Raw genomic sequence first — 27,764 nt, 5'->3', positions numbered from 1 at the left:
TGTGTGTGTGTGCAGGAACGCACCCCTCAGAGTCTGTTCCTGTGCACCTGGGCATCGTGTGCACACGAACCTCAACGGATCTGAGCACATGAGCGTCAGGGAATGTGCACAGACGTGTGCGTGTAAGCGAGCCCCTGGCTGTGCCTGGGTCCACCCGCTTCTGAGCCTGGGTCTGAACTCCTGTGCGCATGCGTGAATGCCCCACCGCGAGCCCGTGAGCATGCCCCCGTGGGTCCCAGCGTGGGAGGCAGGCCTCTGTGAATGCCTCTTTCCCCAAACTCATGGGCTCCTTCTCCTGGGCTGCAAGACTACATTTCCCAGCACCCCTTACAAGTAGGTGTGGCCGTATGACTGAGCAGGGGCGGCTGCTAGTAGCCGCCCATGAGTCTCCCGGGTGCGGGTGCGGGTGCGGGTGCGTGCCCTTTTCCCTCCTTCCAGGGACCTCGCAAACTGCCTGCTGAGTACGGAGGAGCTACAGGGATGGAAGGAGGCTGGATTCCCAAAGCGCCCCTTGGGGCGGAGCCACCTGCTGATGGGGAAGCCCCCTGGTGGGCTTTCACTCGAGTGAGATGCTTCCCTGGAAGAAACCACTGAGATCTGGGGGTTATCTGTTACAGAAACACATGTTGCCTTCACAAGTACGGATGCCGAACCAGACCTGTGTGCCCCCAAAACCCGTGGGCTTCAGGTAACAAGCCAGGGAAAGGGCTGGAAAGATGAAGCAGCGTACGATGCGGGACATTGGGTTCCAGCCTCTGCTTGTGATGCCCTACGGGGCAGAGCGTGCGCCGGCGGAGGCTGAGGCCCCAAGGGAACGTGCCAGGAAAGTTGGGGTGACGATGCCGCCTTTTCCTTTCGGCTTTCGGTAATGCATCATAAGAAGACTGAGTTAGGCAAGAGTGAGTGGGGGCTTTGCAAGCAGAGACGAAGGCAACAGAGACAGCCCGGAAACGCGGGGCTTGCCAAGCGTCCAGAGAGCCGATGCTTCCAAACTACAAATCGCGAGAGAGACCAAAGATGGCTGTGAGGGACAATGACCCCGTGAGACGTCTACCTGCACGAGGAGGCCTCGGCCTCGCCTCACAGATCAGATGGAGGGTGTGGCCTCCCCACCTGCTGTTTCGAAGGCCTTCAGAAGCGTCATCGCTAAATGAAGAGACGGGCTCTGATCCCATGATCAGAGCAACACGGAAATAAACGGGCTTCGCAAGTGTGTCTGGGAAAGAACTCTGAGGGCAGCCGCTTTGACTGCTGGAGCCTGAGAAACCACCTCTGGGCCCCCAAATATGCAGGGGCAGGAAGTGGGCCGAGTCCCCAAGGAGGACGTTTTCCCAACACCCACTTCCGAGGAGGCCATGGAGGATAAGAACTGGGAGGCCCTTCACAGAGGCAGCACCAGGGCCACAAACCAAGGAGAGGGAGTTTCTCGAAGACAGTAGAGGACGGGGTTAAGGAAGAAAGTTCCCCACCGCAGGGGTGGAGTCTCACCCACTGCAGGGGGGGCTGGATTTCCTCAAGGCTTAGAACTAGGGGTCTTGGGGGGGTTTCCACTCTTCTCTTTTTTTGCATGACAGGTTTTACTGTGATGGCTGACTCTGGCCCACTGGATTCGGGGCGGGGCTGAGCTGTGTGGTCCGTGAGATCGATTACCCTTTTAGTTCACGGGGATCCAGACCACATGTGGACACCCAGGAGCAAGTCTGGACCCAGCCAAGCGGGCCGCCATCTCCCAGACACCCTCCCCTTTGCGGTGACATCCCTGAGGGGGTGAGGCTTCAGGGTGTCTCCCTTGGGGCGGGGGGGGGGGGGGGGGAGGCGTGCTCCGCGGGTGTGAGGAAGAGTGAAATGGACTGTTGGTGACCCAGAGGCCCACACTGGACACAGAAATCGCTAGCTGGTCTGCTCACCGCATCTGTTTCTGCTTCCTCCCCGGGGGCACGGCAAGGCCGTACCTCCCAGCCTTCCTGGAAGCTGAGCCGGGGCCAGGAGACTGAGCTCCGGATGGCCGCGGGCAGAATCGGCGCAAGCAACGAGCGCCCCTCTCCACCCTGGCCCGTAGAACCCACCCGCGCGTGACCCCACCGTGGGTCACCTTCCGCAACTCGGGACCTCACCTGGTGGGGACCGTGTGGCTTCCAGACGGAAGGCCAGGCCCTGGGCGAGGGCTTGTAGAGGAGAAATAAATTTCTGGGTATTAAACCACAGGTGCTGTGGAGGTGATCTATCATGGCAACTGGTGTTATCTTAAGAAACTCTGGAATGTGAGCTCATTTGTGCTTCTGTGAATTCTGAGCTAGATGTGTGGGTCTGAGCGGGCGCGCCCGCGTCTGTGGGATCCGGCCTCTGAGGGTCTCCCGTACGTATGCATGGGCGCAAAGCCTCCGAAGGGTCGTGCCCACACGGGGTAAGCGCACGAGCTGGCTCTGTGGGTCTGAGCCACGTGGGAGGCTTACATGAATCTGAGTGCTCGCGCATGTGTGTGCCCTCGGGGGTCTGAACAGCGGCATGTGCTCACCTGTGTGTGAACTCAGAGGCATGCGTTTTATTGGGTCTGAACACGTATGTGCGGCCCGAGGATACGAGCCCATCTGTGAGCAGCTCATGTGGACATCTGAGCATACGAGTAAGGGCATCGGTATCCGTGGGTGCCCGTGCGGGCCAGTGTAGACGTGTGTGTGTGTGTGTGTGTGTGTGTGCATGCGCGTGTAAACACCACTGCAGGACTCCGTACGAGTGTGTATGCCCTGAAGGGTCCGACCATGTGTATGTCTCCAAGCATGGGTGAATCTGAATGTACGTGTCTCCGAGTGTGTGCGCGTGTGTGCGCGTGCCTCTGAACACGTGGGTATGAATGTAAGCATGAGCCTCTGTCTGAGCTAAGGCGGAGCTCTGAGGGTCCCCTCTCACGGGGCAATGGGAGGGCTGCAGGTGCGGGCGTAAACAACCGTGTGAACGTGTGTGGACCCCTGGGTCTGGGTGCACACAGCCTACCTCTGAGAACGTGCCCACGTGCGGGTCTCAGCACATAGGTGCCTTCTGCGTGCACACGGGCGTGGCTCTGTGGCGTGGCACCCGGGAGCCCAAGCCTAGGTGGGTGTTTTGGGAGCCCCAAGCGCACGGATGGGAAAGCGAACTTGCTGAACACGCTCTGAATACGCATGCGTCTCTGTAAGACCAGGCACCTGTATGGGTTTGTGCGAACTTACTGGCAGGACACGGGAGGCCCGAACGTGAGTGTGGACTTGGGTGGAGCCGTGACACGCGGCTGTATGGGTTTGTGCTTCTGTGGGTCTCGGTAGCCGTGTGTCTGCGTGTTACGGACGACACGTGTCTCTTTAGATCTAAGCGTGTGTGCGCCTCCTTTGGTCTGAGGCGCGAACGGCCTGTGACCGTCCAGGTTTGAACGTATTCACACCTGTGCAAGTGGGTGTGCGTGAGCTTGCCGGTAGATCCCTAAGTGTATGTGCACGGATGTACGTGCGTGCGCCCCTGGTCAGACACGTGTGCACGCATGTAAACGTGTGCCGCTGTGGATCTGAGTCCGTGTGCGCCCTTCCTGGGTGCCTCAAGGGGTGCAAACTCAAATCCCCACAGGGCACCATACCCTAATGTGCGGGTCAGGCTGGCGAAGACAGCGAGGGGTGGTGGGCCACATTCCCCACGATGCAGAGCACGCCCCCGCTGAAGGCACTCCCTCTCAAAAGAATGAAAACACGGTGCCCATCAATCCATACCCTTCTTTGACTGGCTTGCCAACCTCACGTGAAATAACCATGTTGGACGATGATCTCACCGAGCTACGGGAAGGAGGAGTGGGGCCTGGGGTCTGGGAAGGGGCCCGAGCGGAGAGGAAGGGTGGAAAGCGAGTGGGGATGATCCCAGGCTTGACATCTGGACCCAGGGAGGAGGATCTGGCAGGTGGGAGGGATGCCAACGGCCTGGGGTCCCTGGGGTCGGTCCCTGGGTAGCCACTGTCTCTAGCCAGGCTGCCTCCTCCTCTAACACTGACCTCGGAGCCCAAGGAGGCCCGGCCCTGTGCTAGAGAACAGCCTCCCTGCACCCGGGGCACAAGAGGGCCTCTGGCTGGAGTCCCCTTTCTCGGTAGATGGGGCGGGTGGCATGGTCTAGATCAGCCTGAGGGGCTCTGGAGTCATCTTGGTCTTTGCCTGGCCTCCCATCAGGATAAAACTCCAACCTGAAGCATATGGGACGGGTGTGCGTATGGAAATACACACACGTGCCACGCACACCTGGGGGAGAACCTCTGGCTTCTGTCGGTCTCCTCTGGAGGCTTACGCGTACGCTCTGCCCTTATTTTCAAAGCCCGGTGCCAGGCTGTCCACCAGCCTCTCCCTAACCCCCCCCCCCCCCCCCCGGCTTCTAGTCCTCCTCTACCCTCCACCCTCCCCTCAGGGGCTTGGCCCTCTGATCCAGGGAGGGCGGCCGACCTGCCTACCTCAGCTCCCCTTTACTCCCTCGTCCCAACACAGCCTAAGGGAGCTCGGCCAACCGGTGCACGCACTCAGCGACTCAGCCTCCGTCACATCCAGGCCCCTGACAAGACTCCAGGTGGCGGCTGGAAAGTTCGAACCTCGGGGAGTGTGTGGCCCCCCCCCGGTGTGGCCCAGTATGCACTGCCTGTCCCTGCGCGGTGGCCGTGTGGCCCCACACTCCTCTCCACGGGGTCCAGGGAGAGCAGACCCCTCCTCTCATCCCACAGTCCCTCCCCCCCACCCCCCAGAGTGAGCACATGCGTGCAAACACATGTGATGGGGCCAAGTGCCCTTTTCTCAAGACCCACACAGCCCTGTGTCCCCGGAGTCCTATCCCAGGGCTCTCGTGGAGCTGATCATCACGGCCCCTTTCGGCAGGTGCGGGCTAGGGGAGCTGCTTCCGTATACGGGAAACCCCAGTAACTGACTGGGTAGAGGAGGTAAAGCAGGGTTGAGGGGGAGAGTGCTGCGTGGAAGCTGCCAGATGCCCAGAACCTCCCAAAGCAACGGCAGAGCATGAAGGTGCGTCCCTGAGCTGAGATCGCCTAGTGGGATGCAGCCAGATGGCGCCCCCCCCCACCAGCAGAGGGGCCTCCCCGCAGTGGACGGCGTCTGTTCCAGAAAGCACCAGCTCTCGGCTGTGGATGGGGAGGCCTTTGCAGCCCAACAGCCTGCAGCTCCCCCACGCGCCTCAGGGCCCCGGACCACCAAACAACGCTCTTCAGCTCTGGCCTGTGGGGTCTGGGGGCCTGTGCCCCGGCTCTCCCCCTGCCATTGGTCTCTGGAACCTGAGCCTCTGCCCCAAGGCTCCGTGGTGTTTCTTGCTCTCCCCACACTCCTTCCATGGTTGCAGCCTACCCTCAGCTTGAGCGTCTCCTCTGGGACTGGCAGACCGCCCCCCCCGCCAGGCTGGATTCACAAGCTATGCCCCAGTGAGACTGCCCCCCTCCCCTGACCCCATCACGGTCGCCAACCCCGCAGGCATCTGCCCCAACCTCCAGAGCCCAGGTGCTACCCACTGCAAGGTAACCAGAAGTTTCTGGAAACCCAAGCAAGGGATGAGGTTCCCACAAGCTCATCCAGGCCACCACCGGATCCCACGATCCCTTCCTGGGAAATCTGGCCACATTCAGTCCTTCCTCCGTTCCCGCTGCCAGGCGTAAGCACCAGGACCTCAGCTCCTCAGGCCCTCCCTCCCCCTGGCTCCTCTCAGCCACCCCCAATCTGCTCAGCTGAGCAGCCCTCGCACCCACTATGCCACTCCATACCCCGCACTTCTCAGTTGGCACTCGAGGCCCACCCTTGCTTTGCCAACCTGGTCTCTCACTGGGGCCGAGCCCAGCTCTCCAGCTGGAAGGATCCAGCAGAGGCCTGGAATGCCACCCCCGGGAAGCCTTTCCTCCCAGCACCTGCTCTCCTGTTAGAGCAACTGCCCCTCTAGAAATCTAGACCAGACCTCAGGTCCCAAGCTCCTCAGGGGTCACGTGTCTGGCTAGGGGCACATCTCCTACCCCGCCTCACCCCAGCCCACTCACTGCCTGGCACAGAGCTGCCGTGTGGTATAACTGCCCCAGCTCGGCCTGGCAGAGTGTCTGGCCACCTCCCTGAGACTGGGAATGAGGAGGGTTCTGGATCCAGCAGAGGTCTCCTCTACTACTGACCCAGGGAAAATCAGGCCTCAGGGACTGATGGGAGTTGCAGTTCTGGACCCAAGAGCTGATGGGAGTTGTAGTTCTGGACTCAAGAGCTGATGGGAGTTGTAGTTCCTAGGCCTGCGCTCCCCCTCCTACCCCACCCCCAGCTCGCACCCCATAAAGACTCATGGGAGCTGTAGTTATTCATCTCGGGGAAAAGTCCCCCTCTTTCCCTCCCAGCATTCCTTGGCCCTCAACCCCAGGATCCCAAGCTAAGGACCTCACTAACTCGGAGGGCTGGGGTACCAAAAGGCCAGAAACGGCCTTGCCAGAGGGACAATTGGAGGGACCTGGAGGGGAATGGCAGGAAGGCAGAGGAAGCTATCAGGGCAAGTGAAGGCCTGGCAGCAGGCCCTGTGGGCTTGGGCCAGGTGGCAGGGACAGTCGCCCCCCTCCCATCAGCGTCACCCGGGCCCGGGGCAGGGGAGGGGGGAAAGGCACTCACCAGTACTGGGTTCACACTCCTCCAGGTCCTCGTCGTCACTCGGACACTCAGCAGAGGCCACCAAGAGGTCATCTGTGTTCTGGGGGCGAGAGGAAGGGTGGGGCGGGGGGGAGAAGAAGGTTCGCGGGTGGGTCAACAGGTCCCAAAGCCACCTCTTGAGTGAGACCACACAGGAGACGGGTCCTGGGCGCTAAGACACACACCTTGGCCCGTGGCTGGATGGCCGAGGGCCTCCCTTCCCCCGGATGTGCAGAGCGAGGCTGGACAGCACCCGCCCTGCAGCAGCTGCCCGGCTCCTGGGGGTCGGTGAGCCAGCACATGTGTCTTTTATTTCTAGGAAGCCAGGGAGGCTGGACGTTGGACCTGGGGGTGCAGGGCTGGGGCAAGGGGGCCCGGGGCAGGGGGGAGGTAAGGCGTGGGGGCTGCCGGAGGCCAGCACAGGCAGAGACGGGGAGCAGGGCCTAGGGTGGGGGGGTGGGGGGGGTGGTTCTTGGCTCCACCCTCACTACCCCCCCCCCACCCCCATCTCTCTCCCAGTCCCCTTCCCAGAGCCCGGAACCAGGCTGCACACAGTAATTAGGGCTGTGGTTGCCATGACAACTGGAGACGACTTTGTCAGCATTTTCTCTCCTCCTGATTGCAGAGAAAGAGAATCCCCAAGATGAGCGAAATGTAAGGGGCGGGGAGGGGAGTGCGCTCAGGGTGCGCTGGGGAGGAGACCCAAGCGGGGAAACCCAGAGTCCAGGCGGGAAGGGAGCCCAGGAGACTGCGGGATGTGGGGAGAAGGCTGCTGAAGGCCAAGGGTGGGAGGAGTCTGGGGTGGGGAGGGGTGCCTCTTCTCCACCCTGCCCCTCCCCCCACCCCCTCATCTTCAGATCGCTGATTTTCCTTTTGCACCCTGGCCCCTCAGCACCAGTCCATCCTGCGGGGGCTTCTCCAGCACAGCTGTGGCCCCTAGGGCCCCCCCACCTCTCTTCCACCTGGATGGCCTGCCCATCTCCCTCCCACTGAGACTGGTGGGCCTCTCTTGCCCATGGGCGCCGGGCACTGTCACTGCCCAATCTTGGGTAGGGCCAGGCCTTTCTCCCGGGGCTCCCCGCTCCCTGGGGCGAGGTCTGGCATTCGGGTCCCCCAGCTTCTCTTGGCAGCAAAGGCAGAGGGGAAGGGGGTGCAGACTTCTCGCTCGTGCCCGGATGAGGCCGTCAGCCAGTGCCAGGCCCCCCTACACACGGACTGGGAGGGAGGAGGGGATTTAGTGCTCATCGAGTCTGGCCCTCATTTACAGACGCTGAAGGCAGGCTGGCGGGGGACTCGGGGCGCGGCCCCCTGGCCGCGCCCCCCCCCCCCCCACCTCTCCCTCGCCCCGGGGAGGACAGCGCTCTCTCCAGGCACAGAGGCCCGACAGCCACGGGCAATGAGGGACAGTGGTGGCTCGGGCTGCGGGGACAGGGTGATTAAATACGGTCTACCATGCCAGGTGTGATCCCTCCCTGGGCCGACAGTCATTGATGGCAAGAGCTAGAAAACTCAGCCAGGCCCCCAAGTTGCCTCTATGAGTCACACGTGCTCCGTTGGCTTTTGGCACCAGCAAAGCCGGGCCTGTCCTGCCCCAGCACAGCCTCACCCCCAGGTACCACCCCCTCCAGGTATAAGAGAAGATAGACTCAAGTCACTTGGGCTTGACCTGATCTAGAGAGAGCACCTGAGCAGGCGAGGCAGGCAGTGTGGGGGGTAAAGCACCAGGGAACCGTCTGTACCCACACCCCCTCACACCCACAGCCATAGAGGGCACTGAGGCCTGCTACGTGGTGGCACCTGCTCAAGGTCGCAGGCGGAGGACGGGCTTGCGGTCCCCCTGCAAGGGCACCGGCAATCAGGGAGACACCGCTCCGGGCCTCCACCAGCCTCCAGGGGCGGGGCCGCCACCAGCTGGGCTTCTAGCCCCTCCAGGGCCGTCACCTACGTGCCCTGCCCAGAGCGATGCCGTCCTGGCTCCATCCATCTCTCTCTCGCTGCCCACACAGCACTGGGCATGACCTTTGTTATGGGGCAGGCAGATGGGCTCATTCCACCCTCACCCCAGTCCAGACTTCCTCCCTCTTGGGTAGGGCGGTCTTGCCTGGTCTAGCTGGAGTGCCAAACTCCCCCTTGGCCCTGGGAGTGGTCCCTAGAAACAGTGCCCACCCTCCCATATACAGCATCCCTGGTCACCAGGGCAAAGGCCGCTTCGCGGAAGGAGACCTTTCCCACCTCACCTGAACCATCACTGTGACAAGGATGAGGTGGCAGCCTCCGGGATCCCGCCAGACCCCCCAGGCCCTCTCCGGGGCGCCCCGGTGGCTACGTGGGCATCGGCCCTCTCCCCCAGCCAAAGTCTCAGTCTTTGTCCGTCAGCCCAAAGGCCCTCACCTGGGTGGTGCTGTCCCTCAGTGTGGGGGAGCGGCCCCGGCGCGTGGTAGTGGTGGCCATGGTGGTGGTGGTCTCCATGATGGTGGTGGCCATGTCGGCCAGCAGGGTGGTGGCCGTGGTCTCCGCGCTGAGCAGCACGGACGGCCCCTCCCCCACCAGGCGCAGGTGGCCCTCGGTCCGCACATTGGGGTCGCTCTCGGCGGCCAGCGCCAGCACCTTGAGCCCATTGTAGTAGAGGCCGGACACCTGGCCCTGGAAGGGACGGCCCTGGTCCCGGCCCCCGATCTTGATGGCAGCCTGGCTGTTGAAGATGGTCAGCTGGCGGCCTGGTGGGCGGGGGGATTGGTAGGGGTGACAGAGGAGGGACAGGCAGTGGGGAGAGATCAGAACAGGATGGGAGAACAGAGGGAAGCCAAGGGAAGGAAAGAGGAGTGGAGAGGGAAATCAGCAAGGGGGTGGGGGTGGGGGGTAGGAGAAACGAGGAAGGGCAGACACCAAAGGGAAAGTCCTTGTCAGCCACAGCCCCTAGCCCAGCCAGGTGGGGACCCCAGAGGGGGAGGGTCCCCAAGGCACACATGGGCTGGGAAAGGGAGCCCAGCTCCCCCCTGTCCCCACCATGCTCATGCCTTTGATATTCCCATCCCCCTCTCCTCTCCTGCTCCAGGGGCATCGCCCCCCCCTTCTTTCCCTTCCCTCAATTTGATCCACATCTTCTCCCTCTGCTCCCCCAAACGTCCCACACCCAGTGTCCAGCCCCGAGCCATGGAGCCCTCGGAAGCAGCAGACAGAGCAGACAAAGAGGCAGAGACAGAGAAGGAGACTGCCAGGCTGAGTGGTCAGCGCGTGTCAAAGCAGAGTGGGAGGCGACACCGAGGTGCCAGAGGTCAGGACGGTGCGTGGGAGGAGGGCCGGCGTGCGTGAGGGCGACCTCACTCTGCCCTGCCAGCCACCACCAAGCCCTCTGACCTCTGGCCAGGCTCCCCTCTCTCCTCCCCCCTCCAAGGCCCAGCCACTGCCCGGGGACCAGGCCCTGGAGAGCAGAGGCCTTCCTCCCCGCCAGGATGTTCAGGCACAGAGGTGGAAAACGTTAAAGGGACCTTGCTTCGCTCGCTGACAGCCCAAAAAACCGCTCCAGCTCCAATCTCGCTCCTCGCTCAGCAGTTACACCTCAGAATTCCCACCTGGGTGGGGTTTGGCGGTTCTTTTTGGTTTTAGTGGATCTGGGGGTCGGTTTAACCCTCTGAGTTTGTTGCTTTGGTTTGGTTTTTAGAAAAGACATTTATTATGTTTAAGTTTAGATTTAACTTTGGTTTTGGTGTTGCTTATTTGGGGGAAGCGGGGGGCAGAGGAACCACTACATTGCCCCCTGCCCCCGGGACCTTCAGCTGCTGGCGCCGGGGGGGGGGTTTAAGACCTGGCTTAGCCCTTGTTAGCCTCTGGTTAGTGCCTCGTTAAAGATCTGGTTTAGAGTTAGGTGCCTGAAAGCCCTGCCCCCGAAACCTGGGCTGAGGACAGTCCGACTTGTGAAACACCCCTCTTTGGAAACACGGGTTCCCCGGGCCGCGCGGCCATCTGTCTGGCCTCTAGCCAGTGACCGGGCGCGGGATGTGTCTGCCTGGCCCTCTGCTCAGCCTCTCCTCCTCCTCCGGTGCCCTCTGGCTGCCTGGCACCTTACTCAGCCCTGGACAGAGTCACCATCTTACAAAGGGGGCGGGGTGGGGGGGAGCCAGAGGCAACCAAAGCTGAGAACTAGTCAGTAGCAGCTAGAATACCAGACCCGGGGAAGCCCTTTAAGGACTATCTCCTCCCAAGATTATTCCCCGCCATAAGAATTAGGAGGAAAACGGAGAGGAAATGTGTATAGTGGTCAAACCAGTTTGGGAAGTGACCACTTCACCATGAAACAGCAGGTTTCTTTCTCTCTCACACGACTTCCCAGAACCTTTGTGAGACCAATGTCCATCTGCAGCTCCAAGAGGCAGAAAAGGGAGCCAGCACTTCCCAGGCTCATTTTGCCACAAATCTCTTTCTTGGGAAGCATCTCACGGGACTTAGGCTTCACCGGACCTGGTTTGGAACTGGAAATTGATTCATTCGAGAAATATCTATCCGCACACCCACCACATGCCAGATGCTGACAGTAAAAGCATCCCTCCAACAATGCCCAGATCTTGTTCTCAAATACCTTCCCGCTTCCTTACTTCATCTCATTCTCCCCAGCACCCCTCGGGAGGTAGGCTGAGTGGGCTCGCTCTCCCTGTGCTTCTGGAAGTCTTGAGGCAACAGGTGCGCTCCCCCTTCCACACTCTGGGAAATACCAGAGTGTTTTGCCCCATCTTTCACTTTCCAGGAGAGGAAACTGAGGTCTCCAGAGAAGGGGTGACCACGCAGCTAGGAAAGGACGGCTGGGGTTCACCCTCACCTGATCTGCAAGCCCTGCTCCCTACCCACCCCCCCCACCCACCAGGGCCCATCCAGCTCTGCCTCCTGGGGGGTCACAAGTTGTCCCAGCCTCAGCCCAGGCTGCTCCCCTGGCCTCTCTGATTCTGGGAGAGGGAAGTGGGTGATTGAGAGGAAGCTACATAGGTTAGCGAACTTGGCCCCTGTGGCCCCGCCTGCTGTGAACTCCTCAAAGGGTTAAAGTTCGCCCCGCTGGAGACAGCAACCCAGTGTGGCTGGGGGCTGTAGGTTTTAGCGATGTCTGTTACAGTCCCTTTAACTTTTTGTCCTGTTTCGGATTTATCACATCTGGTTATCAGCATGTTTAGTCCCCACTGGCTGTGTGGGGGGCTGGAGGTGACATCTGGGGGTTTTAGCTGGGGCAGGCCCCAGTGGACATTTAAAAGCACAGTTATCAGCTGGTTAGGTGGGGGTTTAACACTTCTACTGCCCCCCTAGAGTTTAGCCTTAGAGGTACAGAGCTCGCCCCCTCTCCGAAGGGAATGGGATGGCTTTGCCCTTGGCCCCAACTTCCCTTGGCGACAAGTGGCCTTCTCCCTCACACCCAGCAGTGCCTCGCTACATGTGGCCTCTCAGCTAGCCTGTTCTGTCTTCCTCATCAGCTCGGCACACACAGAAACCCTTGTGGGACACCTGCCCCTGCCCCTACCTCCTAGTAGGCCCCCTGCCCTCGCCTCTGCTCCTTCTAAGAGGCCTTCTGGACCAACGTGGGCCCATTCCAGAGACAGTGCCCCGGAGCCATTCTCTTGGGTGGGTCTTTCCAGTAGGATGGCAGGCCTTCACTCTTTCTTTTCCATCCTTCGAGGACCCTGGTGAAGCCTTCCTACCCTCCCTTTGGATCCTAGGATCAGCACTTCCTGCTTCCCAGAGCCTTCCTGCTCCTAAGTGCAGTGCAGGCTGCCCTGGCTGCTGGCCCTTTGGGAAACCTCCCTCCCCCATCTGATCTGTGTTCCAGCCTGCTCTACCGGGATGGTCCAGGAATCCCATGGATTATCCCAGCCCATGCCAGGTTTGGAAGAAGCCCTCTTCTGAGAAAAACCCCACCCTTGTCCAAAACCACCCCTCTAAAGACACAGACTACTGACTCCAGAGGGGAAGGGGGCATCCCGGTGGGCAAATCAGTCCCTCGCTAAGGGGCGGGCGATGGGGAAGGCACGGTGGGGAAAGAGAGAGCTCTGCACCTTTAAGATAGTGTTTTTAAAGTTAATTAATTAATTAATTAATTAATTCTGGTTAATTACCTTTGTCGAGCAGCCACTCATCTACTACTCGACCAAGCCGGTAGGGGATTCTCTGTCTAGCAATCGCCAGGCGCTCGTTATCAAAGTTTCCTTGGAAAAGTTTAGAAAGACAGTAGGTTTCTCAGGCGGCGAAGTCCAAAGGAGTTAGAAAAGTAATTACGCGTTTCTCAGGAGACTCAGAGTAAGCAGCGACATCCAACGGAAAGGGGGGGGAAGGTCCACCCAAGGCGGGAGAAGAAACGCTGGGTCCCCCGTCCTCCCGTGTCCCCTCCCTAGGCTCCCATCCGGAGCCGGCCCCACCCTGGGGGCAACGAGTGACCCAAAGAAAAAGACAGGGACATGGAAGAAAAGGAAAGGGGACCGAAAGAAAGAAAAGGCAGCTGGAAGGTCAAAGGTCAGAGGTTAAACAGGTTTATCTGTGTTCGGGCTGTGGTACCCACCTTCCTTCCCCATCCCGAAGTGGGGTGGGGGGGGCAGGGAGGGGCATTTAGCGGGTTTAAGTTAGGGGGTGGGGGGGCCTCAGTGGCCCAGCTGGTTACTGAGTTTAGAGGGTGGTTTAGAAGGGGGAGGGATGGGTTAAGTGGGGTTTATGCGGCATTTAGGGGGCGGCCCGGCACTCGCACTTAACAGTGAGGTTTAAACCGCTTCTCCAGGCATCCCGGCTCCCTGTACCTTCGGTGCTCAGCTCCTCGCTGCACCTTCTCTTGCCAGCCCCACCCCACCCCCCTACCCCACCAGCTTCCGCCTTAATCTCCGCCTCCTACGGGCTCTGCAGCCTTGTCAGCCTGCCCACCCTCCTGTCTGCCTGCCGCCACCCACCACAGGTGACACGCCACCCAGCAGCCCCCCCCGCCCCCCCTGCCCTTCTCCACAGCCATCTCGCAGCCCCTGGCAGCCCTCTCCGCCTGCCCTGGGCCCCTCCCTACAGGTGCACCCAGCCCTGCCATCTCGGGCTCTCTTTCCCCATCTCAGTCGCATTCCAAGACCTGCTCAGGTTCCCTTTCATTTCTGCCCTAGGGACCCAGCCCAGCCCCTGACCCCTCTCACTCACTAGCCTTTCTCCTTCTAGCTCCTTTCCCCAATTCCCAACCCCGCCCCTCCTCAACCCTGCTGTGCCCACCTGTGTCCTCTTTCCACTCACCATTGTCTAGTTCTTGGAGATGGGGAGGGAAGGGGTGTATATGTGTGGGGGGGGGGAGGAGAGGGAGAGGGAGAGGGAGGGAGAGTGAGCCTGTGGAAAGGGGTCTGTCAGTGTGCCTAGGAGTTGTGTGTTCCTCCCTGCATCCACAGGCTGTGGATTATTCCGGTCTGCAGCAGTGGAAGTAGAAATGATTTCCTTTGGGAATCTGGCCACTCTCCCCACTGAAACCACACACAGGGTTCAATAACGTGTTACGGGGGTGCTTTCCTGATCATCTCACACTGCACAGCTACACTCGCTGCCCGGTGAGACCGGGGCCGGGCCTGCGGTGGACCTCTCTCGTGAACAAGCACACCACGTGTTCATGCGTGTGTGGCAGGTGCCTCCCTGGGTGCTTCTGGGGCAAATGAGACCTTGCCTTCCCTACAGATTTAGGTCGCTGGTGTTTTAAGTAAACAATGGGTTGTTCACTCGTTTAGTCACTCAACAAACACATCTTGAGCATCTGCTCTGTTCCTGGGGCTGGGTATCAGAGATGCAAAGATGAGGGCCTGGCCCTTGCCCACAGAGGACCCCAGCCAAGCACGGGAGACTGGCAAGTGACCGGCGGTGTTCTTTGCTCCGTTAGAGGTGGCACAGGGCATCCCACCCTGAAGACAGGAGTGAGAGGGACTGAAGAAGACGCTGGAGGAGAGGTGAAGCGGCCAGAAGGGAGTCGGGCAGGGAAAGAAGGGAGTCGGGCAGGGAAAGCAGGGGCGGACCATGCATGCAGGGGCAGGGAGGCAGGAGGGCAGGAAGCATTTAGGGACGTACCTGCACTGGGATACTTGTGCGTGTGTCTGTGTGTGTGAGTGTCCGTGTATTTGTCCGTGTGTGTGTCCTGAGAGGAAGGGAAGAATGTACATCCTTCTCACTGAAGCACGTAACAATTCTAACCAAAGTTCTGTTTGTTGAGCGCCTCCTCTATACCATGCCATTCTGGCGCCTTCCTTGGGTCATCGGACAGAATTCTCTCAGTATTGCTATGAAGCGTGTATGATCCCTACCTCTCAGAGGTGGGAACAGATTCAGAGAGGCTGGACGACCCACCCAAGGCCACACAGCTTGTCATCAGGAGATCCAGGATTAAAAGTCTGGCCCTGCTGACTCAGAGTCCAAGAGCTGAGTCTCTGGGCTTCCGGAAAGTCTGGAAGGCCCAGGCTCTGGGCCCATGCACTCCACTAACCCAGCCTGCTTCGCATCGCTGGGGATGACACCTTCGGCTTTTGCAGACCATCCGCCCTCACGCTGCAGTCAGGGGACAGGCTGTCTTCCCCACCCCCAGCCAGGGTTCCCTGAGCAGAGGAAGGGCAGACACGAGTCCTCCAACCTGGCCTCTGGCCTGCTAGGCTCCGAGGGAAGAGTTCTGGACCCAAGTCATGGCTCGATGTGGTAAAACCTTCATGTTCTCCCAGCCCGGCTCTGTCCAGCCGAGGCCGATGTCCTCGCTGCTACAAAGGTTGCCCTCGTGTGTGTGTGTGTGTGTGTGTGTGTGTGTGTGTGTGTGAGAGAGAGAGAGAGAGAGAGAGAGAGAGACAGAGACAGAGACAGAGACAGAGAGAGGAGACTGATGATCACAGGGCAGTCATCCCTACACGGCCTGGTCTGTGCACGTGCCAGCCGTCACATGGGAGTGTCTGTGCACCTGCATGGCCCCACAGGCGCCCAGAACCTTGGGGTAGGCTGGCCCCTCTGCAGGACTCTCGTTTCCCTTACGTCTGTCTGACCATCCGAGTATTTGCAGTCATCCGTGTGTCCGTGGTTGGCCTGTGTGTCCATCACCCTCTGTATTTCTCGGGCCACGTGGTTCTCTTTTTTTTCCAGAATGTTGGGGACAAGCCTGCGTGACTGGGAGCTGGGAATCTCCACCGGCGTCTTTACGACGGCGTAAGTGGGCCCGTGAGGGTGTGCACACCTGCACTTTTCCCTGTCCTTCTGCCCACGCCCTCCTCAGTCGGGGTGGGGCAGCCCCCACCTCAGCTGTCACTTCTGCCTCGGAGAGGGACCGAGGCTGCACGTGCTCTCGCTTCTCCTCAGTCGCCCCCGTGTGTGTGACTATGCAGGGTCACTCAGCCATATTATACCTCCGCATGTCTACGTTTCTGCAGTGTTCCCCTGCAGTGGTTCTCTTTCCCCCACCCTCTCAATCTCCCGCACTGGGCTCTCTTCCTCTCCCCCCCCGAGGCTCTGTCCACCTCTTCTCCCACTGGTTGGGTCTGTGCCACCACGTCTCCATATATCTCTCTGCCTCACTTGGGGAGCTGCCTCCGTCTTTGCTCTTGTCTCAGTGACTATTTCCATATCTCTCCATCACCCCTCCCCTGGCTGCCCCCTCACTCTGAGGCTCTTTCTCTGCCTCCTCATTCCTCCCATGTCCTCATCCCCTTCTCTCCCCGTGCTCCTCAGACCTTGGTTTGTCCTGGGCCACCACAGCTGTCACACTGTTGAAACTGGGTCTGGTTGCTGGGCTCACCCCTCCTAGACTGCGAGCTCCCTGCAAGCAGAGGCCGTGTCCTGCTCCCCGGTGTCTCTGGCACAGGACCTGATGCCTAGTAGGTTGCCAGTGAAGGTTCGTGGAATGTGCTGGCACTCTTGTCATTTGGCCTTCTCTCCCTTTCACCATGTCCCCTATTCCCTGAGACACGGGTTCCTTTTCTCTGCATCTCTGTGGTCACTTCTCTCCCTTTATCTAGGTCTCCTGATATGGATCTATGATCTGCTGTCTGTAGAGACCTTGGTTCGTTCCTTGGCTCTGTCCTTGGGAACAAGCCTGCCTCCTCGCCAAGATATATTCTGGGTTACTTATGGATCTTCTCTTTTTGGTTTCTGCATCTGCCTCCCCATTTCTGCCTGTCCCTCAATTCTAAACCTATTCTTTCCTCCATCGAGTCAGACTCTCCCTACTTCTCCCCTTCTTCCTCTTCTTTTCTCCCCCAGCTCCACCTGGGCCCTGGCCTCGCAGCCTTCCCAGCTCAGCTCTGCCCTTGCCCTCCTAGCCCACAAACTCCCACCACCGAGGACTAGCTCGCCCTTGCAAATCCCAACCTTTCTCTTTAGCCACGCCCCTGCCCGCGACCCAACTAGCCACGCGGTTCCCTCGGCCCCGCCCCCAGCCGGAAACATCTCCGCTTAGCCCCGCCCCAGTGCAGGCAGCGATCCTATCAGAGGCCGCCCTGCCCGCCCCGCCCCACCCACAGCGCCTCCTCCGCCCGCCGGCGCCGCCTACCTGCCGGGTACCGCTCATTGACCGGCCAGCTGTCCACCTGCAGGGTGGCGTTGCCGCCACTTCGAGTGAAGCGCACCACGTGGTATTTGCCGTCGCTCACGATGGCGTTGGGCTCGTCGATGGTAATGTCGTCCGTGCCCACGTTAAAGATCACCCCCACGGTGCCCTGGTCCTGGGGACAAGGAGGTAGAGGTGAGGAACCGGGAAGGAGTAACGGTTCACTCTTTCTAGAACACCTGTGACCACCACCGGCCCAGCTCCGTGGCACTTCACAGCTTTACAATGCACATCTCTCAGTCATGCCTTTGCTGGACAGTGTCACCTGCCCGAGGAGGCCGGTGAGCTTGCCTGCCCCCCACATGCAGCCAAAGGAGTGGGTCTGAGATCCAGAGAGGTGGGGGCCGCCATGGGGTACAGAGCCTGGACCCAGAGCACTTCCCCAAACCATACCGGCTTCTTGCCATTTGGTTCATACAGAATATTCACAAATGTTTACAGGGCACCCATTCTGTGTGAGGGCCACTGAGCCCAGGCCCCAGACAAGGTGACCGGGACTAAGTTGGGGACCAGTGGGAGCTCAGAGGGTGGAAACCTCCGTAGGGGATGACCAACAGAGAAGTCCACGGAAGCCAGCCCTGTGCCCGAGGAAAGTCTGGCCTCCCCACTCCCCGCCACCCCCAGCCTCAAGCCTCCCCTCCTCTGCATGCTCAGCACTGAGCGGGCCCCCTGGGACCCCTGCACTGGGGCATCAACATGCCTCTCCTGGTAGCTCATCGTCCCCCATGGTTGTCAGGCCTGAGTGTGAAGTCACAGGAGCGGAGGTGGGGGTCTGGACTGTGTGTATTGGGGGGTGATGGGTATGGGAAAAGATCAGGGAGACAAGCCACAGCAGACTCACTAAGGAAAGGTGAGCAGGTAGGGGTAGAGGACGGGGCTGGTGGCTGAGGAAGGACAGGTGAGGAAAGACAGGGACTGCAGCCTGGAGAAGGGGAGGAAAGGGTCTCAGCAACCCCCAGGACCTAGGACCCAAGCCCTGAGCAGGGCAGTGCCTGGGGAACCCTGCAGAGGCCACCCAGGATCCAGCCCCAGAAGAGTTCCGTTGATGGCTCCAGAGTGGGAGGGAGCACTTCACTGAATCCTTAAAATGTTCCAGGCCCTCTGTGGGTACTGTGCACGTGTGTCCTCTCCATCCCCACAGTGACCCTCTCAGGAAGCTTATGGTACCCCCAATTCACTGAGGAGGAGACCGAGCTCAGGGAGGTGAAGTAACGTCCCCAAATCCACATCACAAGAAAGGAACCCCGGGTTTGAACCCCAGTTGGCCTGACTCCAAAGCCAGTGCTCTCTCTTCCTTGCCCACTAGTCTAAGGAGACACGGACTCAAACTGCGGGGGAGGGGGGGGGTGAGGAATGATCTGAGAGGCTACTGAGGCCAACCTACCTGAGAGACAAAGACATCTAAAGGAGCCAGGGGGAGGCCCAGGAGGCCCTAAACCTGAGCCTCTATTCCATTCCCCTGAACTTCCCAGCAGCACTCCTGAGCTCAGCCTCCTGAGTCCCCCACACCCTCCTGCATAGGACAGACACCCACACAGGCTCACTTAGGCCCCCTGGATCACACACGGTCATGGGACCCATGACCCATCATCAGAGAGGACACACACTCCTGGGGTCTTCCTGAAAGACTAGCCCAGTCCAGCCTGGGCATTAGGACCCAATCAGCTGTCAACTCCTGCAGCCAACAGAGCCAAGCAGCTTGGTGGCCCTGGGGATGGGGAGGGGATTGGGGTTTTGCAGAGACCTGTGCAGGGCACGGGGGGTGCAGCCGTGGCTCACTTGGAGATCCACGCCCAATCCCTTCCCCACTTGTGGGTCCAGTTCTCCCCATCCTAGAACTTGGGAAAGCCACCTGTGCATACGCACACACACACACACACACACACACACACACACACGCAGCATCTCTCCTCAGATGTAGTAAAGCAGGGAAACTGAGGCTGGGCTTGCCTAACAAAGAGTACTCGCAAGCCCCCCCGCCCCCACTACCCACAGGCTGACAACATCGCGGGGAGACGGGACGGTCACGGGCGCCCCACGCACGTGGGGGAAACAGCCGGTGCCCCTCAGTACTATTGTTAGTAACGCTGCTGAGAGTTTCTCCCCGTGAGGCTCAGCCAGGCAGTGATGGCGGTCAAGGACCCCAGGCAGAGGGCCGGCCAGGGCGACTGGAAGGCAGGACACCTGGGTTCCCTAGGAGGCAGCCGAGCTCAGAGCCACGCGCTCCGGGGGAGAGGCAGCTCCCAGAGCTGCTCCCCACGTGAAGTCAGTTGTCACTTCTGTTAAAGTCATTAATTCCTAATTCCCCAATTACCTCATTAGGCGGCGGTGGGGAGAACGCGGCCGCTCCTACAGCAAATAATTATGGGAGTCAAAATTAATTTGGCAAAGTGGAGCGACGCTTTATTAGAAACGTCAAATTGCTTTTCTCTTATTTTGCTGCCGCCTCCCCACTCTCTGAGAGCTGCTAATGACGCGGTGGCGGGAGCTGGTGTGTCACCAGGGGAGGAGGGGCTGGGAGGCTGCCCCCGAGGGGCTTCGGCCCCGTCTGGGCCCAGCTCCTCCCCCAGAGCCGGCCTCTCCCGTGGCTCCCACACTTCCTCCAGGGCCCCCACCCTCGCCAGGCTCCCCGTCACGGCCTGGCGCCCCCCTCCGGCCCTCTGCAGCACCAGGCTCCGGGCCTCGTTCCTCCATGATCCCGCCACAGGCCTCGCCTGCTGGGAGAGAAGAGGAGACCCCTTCTCCCTGCACCCCGACCCCCTACCCTGTGTCTTCAGCGCCGGGGAGCCCCGTCCCCTTGCCACACAGGCACAAAGACACACAGAAGTGGTCAAAAGAGGCAGACACGCAATGCACGCAGATTGACTCGCCCCATGGAATCGCAGATGGTCGGGGTGTGGACTGACACTGTGCGCTTCCTACGGGCCAGGCCGTGTCCCGAGGGCTTGACACGCGCCATCTCATTTAAACCTCACGGCCTCCCTTTGTCCTCTCAGCACCCAGCTACTACACGGATGGGGAAACTGAGGCTGAGAGCCATGGGGTGACCGCACAAGGACAGAGCAAGGAAGTGGCACAGCTGAGACTCCAATCCGGGCCCTCGGCTCCGAAGCCACGCATGGCCTCTCGTGAGTGTGTGGAGAGAGAACAGGAGCCCTACTCACAGAGAGAAGGACACGGAGACACGGCCACACCTGCCACAGGGTCGGGAGACTGAAGCAACAGCAAATACCAGTCCTCTGGGAAAGGCAAAGCGATCAGAGGCCACCAGCCTGTGCCCCACCCCAGTCCCCCAAGGTCCCGCTGTCACTGCTGACGCCATCGATACGCAGCCAGCCCCACATGTCACACACAGTCAACGTGCTGTCCGCAGTCACAATCTCCAGAGACACTGTCACACGAGCACGAACCTTCCAGGCCTTCTTCCCAGGCTAGTCGCCACTCCACACCCCTCTCCTACACACTTCCCTGCCTGGCCTCCTCCGTCCAGCACCCAGCGGCTGCCGCTTCCACCCCAGCCCATGGGACATCTCACACCTCCTTCCTTGGCTCCCTGGCGGTGGGGGAGGGGTCTGCAACCACGGCACCCGGGAAGAGCTGTTGCGCAAGGAGGGGCCGGTAGCCATGGTCCCATCAGGGGGAGAGGCCAAGAGCCCAGACATGCTACCTTGGTCCCCTTAAAGCCCAGATCCCCACCCCCCACACCCAGACCTTTCCAGCACACAGGGCCTGGCCACCCTACTCAACCCCCCCAGCTCGGGAGTCCCGGCCAGGGTCAGCCTGTGGGAGGCGGGCGGCGAAAGGACGCAGCTGTAAGGGGACTTGGAGGTGGAAATGGAGACTGAGGTCAGAGGCCCAGGGGTTAAGTCCGTGGGGAGGGGACAGGGAAGAGGCTAAGGGCAGAAATGAAATAGGGCAAGGCCAGAGGCCATAGGGAAGGGTGTGGGGCTGGACCAGAAGGGGAAAGGGTCACAGAAGAAAAGGGGCTACCCGAAGACTAGAGTTAGGATGGAAACTGAGGGAGGAGCCGTGGGTGTGGCAGGTAGGACGGGGCAGGGGGGTGGTGTGGCAGGTGGACGGAGGAGGGAGTATGGCAGATGGGGCAGATAGGGAGGTAGGGCGGGTGGAGGGTATAATGGGTATGGCAGGTGGAGCGGGTAGGGTATGATGTTGGGGGGGGAGGGTGGGCAGATGGGGGGCGGGTTTGGTGGGAGGCCCAGAGGGAGGCACTGGGAAGAAGCAGATGTGGAGGAGGGGAGCCCGGCGAAACAGCCAGAGCCACGTGGGACAGGAGGCCAGGATAAGGATGTGGGGTGCGGCCAAGAGGCCAGAGGCTGCAGGGGAGGCAGGGTCAAGGGGCTGCCGGGAGGGCAAAGGTCACGGGAACAGAGGTTACAGGGGAGCACAGACAGCAGCAGGATCTCAGGCAACGTGCCTTGCGGCTGCTCTGGGGGCGGGGCGGCCTGAAGAAGCGTGGCAAGAACAGGGCAGGACACAGCGGGCTGCCCCGGGTGGCCCAGCGGGGAGCAGGCAGCGGCCCCGGAGGGAGTCACAATGTGGGCTGCAGGAGAATGGCCCGGAAGGGTCAAGGAGGCCCCTCTGCTCAGGAAGGTCAGAGGACCCAGAGCCAGGGAGTGGGGAGCCGGAGAGCGTCAGACTGGCCAGGGCGGCTCCGGGAGTGCAGAACAGGAAGGGGATAGGTCTCAGGGGCAGAACCGCGCAGAGGAACCTCCAGGAATCGGGGGTGGGAGGGGGGGATTTGAGGTGCTGATCCCATGGCGGTGAGGGGTCTGAGCGGATTGCGGGGGGGGTCAGGGGCCAGGATCCTTACGATGTGCAGCTGCAGATAGTCTCCGAGGCCGGAGGCACTGTCCACCCGCACCAGCACAGCACTCCGCTGGTGCGTGCTGAAGCCCACGGCCAGGCGGTCCATCCTCGTGCTGGGCCGGTCATTGGGGGGCCACGTGTAGGTGATGAGCGCTCCCCCCTTCCCAAAGATGTATGTGGTCCCGGCTGCAGAGAGAAGGGAGAAGGAGAGATGACTTCAGGAGAGCGAAGCGAGCAGGTCCTCGGGGCTGCAACCAGAGCACGGGGACACCAGGCCCTGCCATCCCAGGGAACAGTTGGCGGGCGGGTGCCCGGCGGAGGGCCTGTGCACGCGCACAGACAGACGTGGCTGCCTCATCAAGGATTCTAGCTGTAATTACAGCAAAACAGAGAGGCGACAGAGAGAGTGGCACAGAGAGGGGGCCCAGAGAGAGGCTGCAAGGAGACTGAGAAGCGCACCGAGGGCAGGCAGGACCGACCTCGGAGGGGGGCCTGGGCCCGACCGGCTCAGCTTCTCCCAGGGCTGGCAGAGGTGACAGGTCGGAGGTGTGTGCTTCTGTGGGGCCAAGCTGAGCAAGCACTGAGGCAGAAGGAGCCCCAGGCGATGGCGAGTGGAGCAGGGGCTGTGTTCAGCTCTGACTCATCGCCTACAGGCTGGCACCCTTCCACGGCCTGCCCCCACCTCCTCCCAAGCCCCTGGAAATCCTGGTCCCAGTTTGTCCAGGACTCCTTGCTTTCACTCCCAATTAGGAGGGGGGCTGCCTGGGGCCCAAAGAGGGGGTGCCTGGAGCCTTACCCATCAAAGAAGAGACAGACCTTGGGGGATGGGGAGACGGGTACAGCAGACTAGAGACTGACAGCCAGAGGAGGAAGGAGGCAGAGAGACAGATGGACAGAGAGGGACAGAGAGGGGTGTAGGTGAGAGAAAGTGGGAGAACAGGAGCCAGAGATGAAGGCTCCCTCTCCCTGCCCTCCCCCACCCCACCCTCTCTCCCCTCTCAGTCTCCTCCATCCGGCTGCCGGGGGCGGGTGTGAGGTCCCTAACGATCTCAGCCCCAAAATAAACCCCATTAGTTGCCATGTTCCCTCCTGTGGCTGACTGGGCTCCCTGGGGGGTGGAAGGGGTAGGTAGGGGCAGACCGTTGGCTGGGATGGGGGTGGGGGGCTGGACGCCCAGGTTCCTGGAAGGGAGCCTTGTCTGGGAAGCCTAGAGGTCTCCTACTCCGGGGGCCTTCAGAGAAGGAAGGGAACTATCTTGCATTCTTTAGAACCTAAATAGAGCAGATGAGATTCATAAAATGCTTAATTAAATAATTAGCCACTAACGACTCCTCTCAAAGCACTTCTGGGGGGGGGGAGGGGAGAGGGGTTTAGGGGAAGACTTATCCAGAGAGAAAGGTGGTGGGGCCTGAGGGCACGTGCCTGAAGTAGGCTGGGAGGAAAGTGGGGCCTTGTGGGTAGAAGTTGGGGTGTGGGATCAGGGAGCTAGGAGCCAGGGAGGGCAGGCCTGAGGGAGACTTGAGGAGGGCCTGGGGCCTAGACACTTCCGAGGAACAAACTCTGTCAAGACTGCAGCCCAGCTGGTCACCCCCCTCAAGGCCAGGCCCCTCAAGCACCTTGGGGTCTCTCACCTTAGGGTCTAGGCGCCCCACTGCAGTTTGGGCAATCACGGATGAGGGGGATCTACCCCAGGAAGCCCCTAGGCCCCTGAAGGAGAGGGACCCTGAGTGCCTTGGACGGAGGCACCGTCTACACCATCTGCAGGCCCAGGGAAGAGCTGAGGGGAGAAGGGGAGACTCCTGCCTGGGTCCCAGAGAGGCAGCAGGGGTTGGGGGAGAAGGAACTGTTCTCCAGAGCGCTGGTCATCAGCGCCTTCCCTCTCCCCAGATCTGGCCTGAGAGGAGAGATGACCCCGGCCCCCAGGGCAGGGCAGGCAGGAAAGAACCACCTCAACGTCTAAAAACTGACATCTGGCCACAGAGAGTGACTGGGAGAGCACCCTCAGCGGACAGAGGCAGGTTGGCTCTGGCCCCTCCAGACCCACGTATCCTTTATACTTGGGGGGGGGGGGGCGGTACGGGGTGGGGGCTGGAGGCCCCGGTGTCAGGAGGGAGCCCCAGGATCAGGGTGGAGGGCTGGCTGGGGGCAGGGTACACAGTGAGCCGCACCCCCACCCCAGGCGGGTCACCTGCCCGGAAGGGGCCAGGCCTGAAGGCCGTGTGCAGGGCAGGCCTCTCAGCCGGCAACAGTCTCTCCATTCCCAACACTGCAGCACTCTGGAAAACCGGCTGTTTCCATGGCAACCACCATACCCAGGGTCCTCCCTTCCCCCTCTACTCACAAGCTGCTAGTCCAAATTTGGGGGGTGGGGAGGGCCAGGGGAACAGAGATTGCTGACCTTCTTCCACACGGCCCTCTGACCCGGCCTCCCGGACCAGAGGCTGCTGCCTCTCCACCCTATGGGCTCCGGGGGGCCCCCAGGTAGATGTGGGGAGTGGGGCTCATTGGCTTTCTTGGTCCCTCACACCTGCCAAACCCCATTTCTGTGGAGCCTGTTCCCAAACCTCCCAGGTCTAAGGGAAGGGAGGCCCTCTCTCCTCACTTCCCCACCCCAGGACCCCAGACAGTACATCACCGTGTACAGAACCCGGCCTGAACCCAGACAGGGCCTGAGGAGCGGGCAAGCCCCGTGCCCCACGGGGCAGTGAGGCCTCCGGGATCGGGGGCCCGGCCGGCAACCCCAGCCCCGGGCCCCACGGCAGACACGTCCCCAATGACGCACCCGCAGACCCCACACCCACACCCACACCCAGGCGACGACACACCCAGCCGCACACAAAGACCCAGCGTGGAGAGGCAGACTCCGATAGGAGACACGAGGCGGCCAGCAAACATTGTGGTAAAAGTGCACAAAGGCAGGCCTGGGCGGGCAGCGAGGGCAGGACTGGACGGCCAGCGTCCCCGCGCCCAAGGCCAAAGGGCACCTGCCCACAGCCCTCTAGTCCCCAGCCCAGGCCACGCTCAGCCCGGCTTCCCCGGGGGCTTTATTACCCAGCTGTTCTGACGCTGCAGCTGGTTATTATGCGGGGTGGGCCTGTTAAAGCCTAAGGGCGTTTATTACACTGTGGGGGAATCGGGTGGAGAGACACTGTCTTAGACCGATGAGGTTGAATGGCTTATTGGACTGGGGCAGCAGTAATTACCCTGGGGAGACATTTCTCCCCCCAGCAGGGCGCCTCCTTCCATCCCAGTAGGGGAGGAAGGCAGGCAGGGGGATGGGGCTCTGCCAGGTCCCTTCTGGTTGCTCCCCAGCTGGACCCCAAGCCCTGGAGATAACTCTCGCCCCCCCCCCCCCCCCCGCCCCTCTGCAAGCTGTCCTGTATGCCCCCAGCCACCAGACTCCCCTGGAGGGGAAGGCATGGAGACAAGGAGCCCAGGACACCACACCACATCTAGAACCTCTGAAAGGTTCCAGAAAGGGCTCCGGAGAAGAGAGGGGCCTAAGCCAAGGCCCAGAATATTAACTCTAGGAGGCCCAGACCCACTGTCTTTGACCTCCCCATGTAGCTAGTGAGCGCCATAGTGCACAACAGGGCGAGGGGGGGGGGGCACACAACCCCAAAGCCCAAGACAAGAGAGACTCTGGCCAGAAGCAAGATGCCACAGGCCCAGGTGCCCACCGCCAACAGCCCAGGGCTGGCACCTTCTGTCCACACCCCGCATAGTCTGGGCCTCCTGGATGCAGAAATTCACTGACCCAGTAAGACACTAAACGATCAAGAACCTTCCATATAGTTCCCACACACCTGCATTCTAGAAAGACACACACACACACACACACACAACCATTAATAATGGTTAGCTAACCCAGACCCAAACAATAAACTCATTCCATGTGAATAACCACCTATGCAGTGATGCCCCTGTGGTTCAAACTACATGTGCAGCCCGTCCGTCTGCCAGTCTCCCAGCTGCATTAGAAGCCATGACAGAAACCTTCTGGTAGATCTCGAAATCATGAGAGGATAAAACGTCCTGCACAATCCAGAAAAGCCACGGTCCTAGGTGCCCATAGCCCATCCTGGCTCTTTGTAAATGGACCTTCACTACCCTGGCGGTGGCAGGGGGCGGGGGGGTCTCCACAGTCCCTGGGCTCAGCGCTCTGGCCCACTTCTGGGCCACACACCATCCAGTCACAGACCCCAAGTTCACCCACCCATGTGCAGAATCAAAATAAATGCCAGCCCCCTTTATAAGCTGGAGTGATGAATCCAGAGCTCTCCATCCCTGGCTTCAGGGAGTAGTAGAAACAAAGGTCGGGGGCTGAAAGGCTCTGAAACCAGAATCAGGGTCAAGGACCAGGAGAGTGTCACCCCCTCGGGGCATTTTTCGGATCCAGGTGTACTGCCCCCCCACACACACACACACCCACCCACCCAAGCCCAGACGACATCAGGTGCAGGGGTGTCAATGGGTATCTGGCAGGTGGATATGGATATTATGCAACAGGAGGGGTTGAGGGGTGGAGGTAAGTGGAGGGAAAGGAGGAAAGGAGGAAAGGAGGAGGGAAGGGGGGAGAGGGGAGAAGGAAGGCAAGGAGAAATACGGGGAGAAGCCCAGAGAAAGGACACAGAGAAGCAAGTGCAGAAGGAGAGGCTCCCTCACACCGGGGGATGTGGGGGAGATGTTGGGGCAGAGAGGGAGGATGCCCCTTGGTCTAGAAAGCTCTCCCAAGTTGGCCTCTTCCTCTAGCCAAGCAGGGGGTCCCAAGAGAAACCTGTCTCTTCCCCTCCTCTCTTGACTAAGGTAAACAGAGGTGGGGCCAGCCAGAGGGCCTCCTCCCAACTCTTCTATCTGTCCTCTGACCCTCTTCCTCCCTCTCACCTGCCTAACCCTCCATGGGTCCCTCCCTTCCGGTTCCCACCACCTTCCAGTTGTGTCCTGCGGCTGCTCCTCGGTTGCCCTGTGGCACTGGGCAGCCATTAGCCCTCTTGTGGAGGGGGCTATTTTTCTCCTCCACACAGCAAGGGAGTGGACATCTCTGAGGCAACCCCAAAACCAACATTCCTTAGCAGCGCCACCCCCCCCCCCACCTCCATGCTCTCTCCTCCATTTTCTCTCCCGGTCTCCCAGCTCCTTGCATCCTGACCCCAGCTCCTTTACTGAGCCCTCCTCTGCCACTCAGCTCCTAGGAAGGTCCCTCCTTCCAATCTGCTTGCCTCTCCTGGGCCTACTCCTCTCTCACCTCTGGCCCTCTGCTCCTCACTGCACGCACGCTGCCCACTTTGCACATCGCCTCAGTGCCCAGAAGGATCACGTCCTATCCGGGCCCCTTTGGGAGGAATCACTGGGCCTCTGGGGAGCCAGAGGGGACAATGAAGAGGAGGGACGAGGGCACAGAGGGCCCAAGAGCTTGTGGGGAGAAAAAGGGGGGTTAAGAGCCAGAGAAGGTGTGGGCTGGGGAAGTGGAGGAAGAGAGAGACCTGGGAGCAGAGCGCTGGATGGAGAGGACCCCAGTCTTATGAAGACATGAGAGGAGGTACACTGGGGGAGAGAGAGGGAGGCAGTAGAGAGGAGGGTGGGAAGGGGCCACTCTTGGGAAGCGGACAAAGACGGAATAGGGCACGGACAAAGAGGAAAAGATAGAGTAGAAAAGGGGGTGAGAAGATTGGGAGGGACACAGGGGCAAAGGTTGGGAAGCAAAGATGGACGGAGGAGGAGTAGCACGAGGG

The 27,764-nt window shown here is 60.6% G+C and overlaps 1 protein-coding gene across 2 annotated transcripts in view; it reads right to left on the bottom strand.

Annotated features, from left to right (window-relative positions):
- Nucleotides 1–27,764, bottom strand: part of NRXN2 (neurexin 2) — a 100,266-nt gene that overhangs the window by 6,197 nt on the left and 66,305 nt on the right. For both annotated transcript variants that reach the window (XM_049643660.1, XM_049643665.1), the window contains 5 exons: nucleotides 22,037–22,218; nucleotides 17,149–17,320; nucleotides 12,743–12,832; nucleotides 9,042–9,367; nucleotides 6,633–6,711 (listed from right to left, as the gene is read on the bottom strand). In XM_049643660.1, coding sequence (XP_049499617.1) covers nucleotides 6,633–6,711; nucleotides 9,042–9,367; nucleotides 12,743–12,832; nucleotides 17,149–17,320; nucleotides 22,037–22,218 — 849 coding nt within the window. The remainder of the gene's footprint in view (nucleotides 1–6,632; nucleotides 6,712–9,041; nucleotides 9,368–12,742; nucleotides 12,833–17,148; nucleotides 17,321–22,036; nucleotides 22,219–27,764) is intronic.

The sequence above is a fragment of the Panthera uncia genome, chromosome D1 (genome assembly GCF_023721935.1).
Source record: "Panthera uncia isolate 11264 chromosome D1, Puncia_PCG_1.0, whole genome shotgun sequence".
Lineage (NCBI taxonomy): Eukaryota > Metazoa > Chordata > Mammalia > Carnivora > Felidae > Panthera > Panthera uncia.
Note: the sequence above shows the minus strand (reverse complement) of the source record. Positions and strands in the feature narration are given on the sequence as shown.